Genomic DNA, 6,044 nt, shown 5'->3' on the forward strand with positions numbered 1-6,044 from the left:
CCCGACGGAGGGGGAGGGCACGGAGGTGGGAAGGGAAGCGGGGGGCAGGCCGGGTGATTCCTCCGCGGCCCGGGTGAGGCGGGTGGCGGTGACCGTCCTCACCCGTGCCACATTCGGCACTTGACAGACATTTGGGCTGGAAAAGCTGCAGGGCTCTAAGAGTGAATTTGGCAGCAGCCTGCTGCACTAGGCGAAGGATGCTGCTCTTGCTGGGGTGAGGGGCGACATGGCGATATCTGTACGATGTGCTGGCTTGCGATAAGCGCCGAAGCACCAGTTTTGCCAGATGGGGATTCCCAGAACCCCTGCACTGCACCACCTTTGCCCAGAAAACGGGGGCTTCTGAATTGGGAGCGTTTGTCTGCCTGTGTCCCTCCTCCCTGCCATCCATCACCTCGCCGGTGTCCATCGCCTCGCCATCATCCGTCGCCTCACCAGCGTCCGTCACTTTGCCAGCATCCCAGCGCCAGCCCCCGAGGGACCGTAACACCTCTCACTGCACTGGATATTCAGGCTGATATTAATTTATCCAGGCAGATACTAATTTATCCAGTTCCACGATCAAAAGGTTTGTGCGACTCTGCTGCCCCCTACAGAAATAGGGATGGGAGAGTTGGGGAGTGAATACTCTTGACGTGGATTTTTGGGTTTCTTCCCTTTTCAAACATTCATCGTGTGTGTAGGGCCCCAGTAATTCCCAGCTGGATAATTGAGTGTCTTTCTAAATAAGTGGTCCCTCAAACACTTTTCTGGTGGTGGTCGTCTTCTTTAGACACCTTCTTTTCTTTTAGAAAGAGGCTTGATTTGAAATGCTTGTCACACACCCATGTCCGTATACGTATTCCTGTACCGCAGAAACGGGTGGATATGTTGGGTCTTTGAGCCTTTCTGCTCAAGTCTTGTTTTCAAATGAGGCAATGTGTGCAGCTAAAACACAGTGTTTTGCATTTGATAACAAACGTGAAAAGTGAGTAAGACTATGATGGTGTCAGGTGTTCTCTTGTGATGCTGCTCCACTGGCTCAGTCCTGTACCACATCATCTTCATTTGGTGCTTCTGTGAGCCAGGGCTAGAAGTCAAACAGAAACTGGCCTGAATGCTTCTTACATTTTAAGTTCCTCACATCTACATATTTTAATTTTTTTCTTTGCCTTTTGCCTCTTTCAGCAATTCCAGAGAGAACTTTGATGAGCAAAGGTGACATCTGCAGCTCTATTTCTGGCGATCCAATCTCAGACTCCAGCCACTCTTAACATTAGTTTTGGCAAAGGGGAGGAAAAAAGGAAAGATCAGTTCTGTGTAAAGCTTTACACTTGTGAGAAGCGTGTTGTTACACTCTTAAGGACAAAAAGTTCTGTGCACTAGGCTTTTCCCAGAACCAAGGGCAGATCCTGATTTAAATCCTTAGAATAGGTGAAGATTTTATGCTAAGACAGGAGTGTATTTCATTCTCAGACTTACATTGTGCTTGCAGAAAACTTACAGCTGTGCTTGTGTATTTTTATATGCCCTGATTCTTTTCTGTTGAAGATTTTTTTTTCTTCTCTTTAACAGATCAGCCTGTGGAGGTGAAGGCCAATCTCTTGCAAAGTCAGTGGTTCCTGACATGCTGTGCCTGGTGTATTTTTAAAAAGTACTGCCCAGAAAGGTAAACGCAGGAGTGGTTTCTTGGTCGCATCCTTAGAAAATTCTTGAGTTCAATACAAAAGGTACAGATTCTAACAGCTGGGCTGTATTTTAAAACTGTTGTCAGAACTCATTGGATGTAAACGAAGGACAGCAGGGTACCAGAGGAACCCTGCCTGAATATCTTTAACTTAGAGCCTTTAAGTCACAACCTTGATGTCCCAGCGAAAGTGCTTTCATTTTAAAATGTGGCATCTTCAACAGTGTCCGATAATAATTTCCTTTTCTGCAAAATTGTGTAGGTGTTGATAAAAGCAATCAAAAGAAGAGAACTCCTTTCACAGTAAAAGGTGGAAAGCCAGTTCTTCACAGAGCTGGTGGGTCTTTGCCTGCTGCAAAGGCGTCTGTTGCCAGAACAGTTTGAAGGATAATATCCTACGGTCATCTTACTTGTGCTATTATTATTGGGTATTTCAAGTTCCTCAAGTTTGCCAGTCTGGGTTGGAAAATAACCCATTTCGCAAAAAAAATTGAACAAAGTAAGATTAGGGGAAAAAATAAGAGAGGAAAAAAATAGTAAAAGTAGAGGTAAGGAAAAAAGTCAATTGAATATCAGGTTATTCACAGAATCACAGAATGGCAAGGATTGGAAGGGACCTCAGGAGGTCATCTAGTCCAACCCTCCTGCTAAAGCAGGTTCACCCAGAGCAGGTTGCATTAAATATTGATTAAAGAGAGTTCATCTCCCCGTGCTGGTGCTTTGTGCAAGTGTATGATACACTTGTTCCTCAAGTAACAGCTTTCCAAATACACCATCAGCGTTACTTTAGAATTTTTATTCTTGTCAACAACATGTAATTAAATACAGAAGGCCCGAGGCTGGATAGAAGTCTTTGTCCAAAATATTGTCTACATTTTCCTTAAATTTGTACATTAGGGCTCTTCATCTGCTAAATGGTCCTTTACAGTAGTACCCATAACATGATAAAATGCCCTGAAAGGAGTGTATTGTGCATGTCTGAAGAAAAATAATTGTTAGTGAAATTTACAGAAAGGTATTCCCTGTTTACAAAAGCAGCAGGGGTTACTGGACCCTCAGGATCAGACACAGAAATGGCATCGCATGGACAAAACTGACCCAGACTAAATTGCGAATGCGTTACGTACTCTTGGCTTCCCTCACGTCAGATTGAGCTTTACATCACATTTACAAAAATATTTTTGCATACCTTTGTGAAAGTACAAGTGGAGTAATTCTGCACTTTCTTCTTCCTGTTCAGAACAACTTTGCTTCTCTCAAACCACAGAAACACTGCGTTTGCTCAAACAAGCTTTCCGAAGCCTCCCTCTGTGCCCAGGTTCAGTCTTAGTAACGTCTTTGGCAAAGTCCGTAACCCCGTGGCAATGGGGGGGCCTTTGGGGGAGCACCGCCACCTGCCCCAGGGGACCGCATTCGGCAGGCGCGGAGGTTCGCCCCGAGCGCAGCGTAACCTTTCCAACCTAGATGCCTGGGCTTCCGTGTCACAAAAACTACAGCCAAGGGGAAGAGGAGAGCCTGCATGCACCCGCGTCCTGTCAGGAGTGAGGACGTGGACGCATCCAGACAGAGGAACCAGCACCGTTCCAGCACCCGGCCTTACGGCCAAAGCTCGCTGTCCTTTGCCGTGATCCACGCCCGGCGGAATTAAGAGCTTGCAGCGTTTTGTCTCTTGGCAACGACAAGAACTTAGGGTCTTCTCAGCTAGGCTGTGGACTCGGTGGGGTGTTTGGCTACTGCTAGGAACGTGAAGGTTTCCAAGTCAAAAATAAACAGCAACCAACCTGTACTTAAATGCGTAACACAAAAAACAAGCTCAAAACTACGTGTTGTGTGTCTGGAGTCATGCTATATTATCTTTCTGGGCTTTTTTTGACTGCGTGACTTCTTACCGTATTTATTAAGTGGTTTTGCAGGGTACAATCTTTTGCTGATGAAGTGTCCTACTACTTTGTCTCTGTTTTTTTTTTTATCCTATAAACAATCTGAAGAACTTAGACACCTTAAAGCCTTTTATTTTTAGTTACTTTCTATACCTTATCTTTCAAAAGCCAAATCATGAGCCCTTTTATTTGTATCTTTAATACATACATAATATAAGGGAACGTTTGCAACTTGTCTGCCTTTCAGACTTGCTCCAGAAGAGAGGGAAAGCCCATTTCTACGTCATGGTGCTTACTCCGTACCAGCTAAGGACCAGCTCCAATGGCACCGGCTTATTCGGAGCACCTCACCTTCACCTGTATTGCAATTCCTTTCACACCATTTCGGACCAGACTCTGAATTAAGCACACGTGTACGTCTCTTGTCTAACTTGACCCGCGTGGGTTCTCCCGTCGCAATGAATGAAGCGTGCCATGGTAGCAAAGATGAACACACGCTTGCATCTTTGCAGCGCGTGGGCAAAAGAACTGAAATGAATGATGAAGTTCCACACCACGGTATTATGCAGTCACCGTGTTTGATGCCCGGTGCTATGCAAAAATAAAAGTGTCTTTCCGAGTTCAAAGTCTAATGAATGCACCTATCAAAAAAACCTGGTAGATGCATAACAAAAAAACTCAAGAGTATTAGAAGCTACAGGAGAGGAGCACTCTTCCCTTGAGAATGAAAGCCCCAGGCTCTGTACGGTGGGTGATCTCAGTCTTTGAAAGAGGGAGGCAGCTTACAGGAGAAAAATACATTTATTTTCGTAGTTCTGACTGGGCTCTTCCCTTTGCAACATGTTAAGTCCACCTGTCTTTCCTTTTGCGTGATTCATCTTAGTGTAAATTTGCATAAAATTTTGACCTTTTTTTCATCTAGATATGGCATTTAAGGCCAAGGTCTTTGCTTAGAGTGCTGTCCCTCCACAGCCTTTAAAGGAGAGAAGACAGCTAAAGAATTAGGTTCCTCCAAATACTGAAGATTACTTACAGTTTTTCACTTAGAGGTGAAACTTAGTTTCTACTGAAATAAGGCTACAAAGCGTTTTAGCTGCATCCTCTTAATTCACCATTTCAGAGCTGAAGGAAACATCACCAAATCATCAGTAGCCTGCAGTAATGGGGATATTTTTTGAACGATTTCCATGGCACAGCCTGTATTACCATCCTTAGGGAAAAGGCTGTCCCTGCAGCTCCTTCAGTCTTCTCAGCGATTCAGTAGAGAATGACAGCAGGAGCAAGTCACATACGCATGATGAAATACTCTGCCTACCATTATATGTTCGTCTGAGGCCAGTACATGAATAAACCATCTATTTTCTTTTGGAGTACACAGCTTTGAAAATTTAATATATTCCAGGAATAGCTTAAATTCAGATATTTTCCCTGACAGCAATGGCATTTGTTGGCATTGATAATACTTAAAAGTTGGGGGCGGGGAGTTGGTTGGTTGTTTTTAAACATTCACTTCTCACTTTAATATTTTCAGGTTTAAATTGAAATAATTGCCTATTTCTCCAGCATTAATTTTAAGAGTTAACTTCCCCCATATTAAAATACAATAGAAAAAAGCAAACGCATTATTACAAAATTATGGAAAAAGAAAAAAAAAAGAAAAAAAAAGTTTATTTCCAGATATACAAAACACCTATTCTCTCATTTCTCCATCTTCTTCCTCTTCTTCCACACCTCTGATGTACAAAACGTTATTACACCTGTAAATAGAAAGAGAGAGCTCTCTTAACTGTAGAGTGGTTTAATTTTAATAGGCTGCCGCAAGTATTTGCCTCCTCGAGCGTAACCTGGCAACAGCCAGATTCTGCATAAAAGATTGCTGCTGTTGACCGTGTACAGCTTTCCACAAAGTTCCTAACAACTGCAAAACCACCCAGCTGATAACAGCAGTAACTGGGTGACCATGCCGTACAAGAAATTTTTACTCTTGAGTTAACAGCTGTGGTCAAACATAAACATCAAACGTAAGCACGCAAAACGTTTTCAGTGGCGATACACTAACATACTCCACTAATGCCAAGGGATTAATAGATCTATGATCATCTGAAAAACAAAAGTATTTAGTTAGCTGAAATAGGAATCATAAGTACTTCTTTATGAATATTTCAAAATTTGTTGTTCCTCCCGTCAGACGGGATCTCATAGTCTTCACATAAGCATTACGTTAACACTTAGTGTCATAGTTAGATGCGAAACACAGCATCTAGTAATACAAGTTTTAGCGCAAGCGATAAGAAGATTTAAGGAAACCCTGCCTCTGCCAGAAGTATTCTCGTTACCTTATCAAGACTTCGCCCAGGTGTCCAGACAACGCACCGTCTATATACTCCTCTGTGTTTGCAAGCTGGAGAAGAAAGCCGGCAAGACTCAGCACGATGGTCACGCGAGGGGCCTCGCAAAGCACGCCCCGGTTTCGCCCCGCAGCCCGCCGCCCGGCTCCA

The 6,044-nt window shown here is 43.7% G+C and overlaps 1 protein-coding gene across 1 annotated transcript in view; it reads right to left on the bottom strand.

Annotated features, from left to right (window-relative positions):
* The window catches only part of AMDHD1 (amidohydrolase domain containing 1), an 11,602-nt gene extending 11,193 nt beyond the window's left edge, over positions 1 to 409 (bottom strand). The window contains exon 1 of the mRNA XM_035900997.1: positions 103 to 409. Coding sequence (XP_035756890.1) covers positions 103 to 409 — 307 coding nt within the window. The remainder of the gene's footprint in view (positions 1 to 102) is intronic.
* Between the last annotated feature and the right edge of the window lie 5,635 nt (positions 410 to 6,044).

This window comes from Egretta garzetta, unplaced genomic scaffold, assembly GCF_000687185.1.
Source record: "Egretta garzetta isolate BGI_Z169 unplaced genomic scaffold, ASM68718v1 scaffold38, whole genome shotgun sequence".
Lineage (NCBI taxonomy): Eukaryota > Metazoa > Chordata > Aves > Pelecaniformes > Ardeidae > Egretta > Egretta garzetta.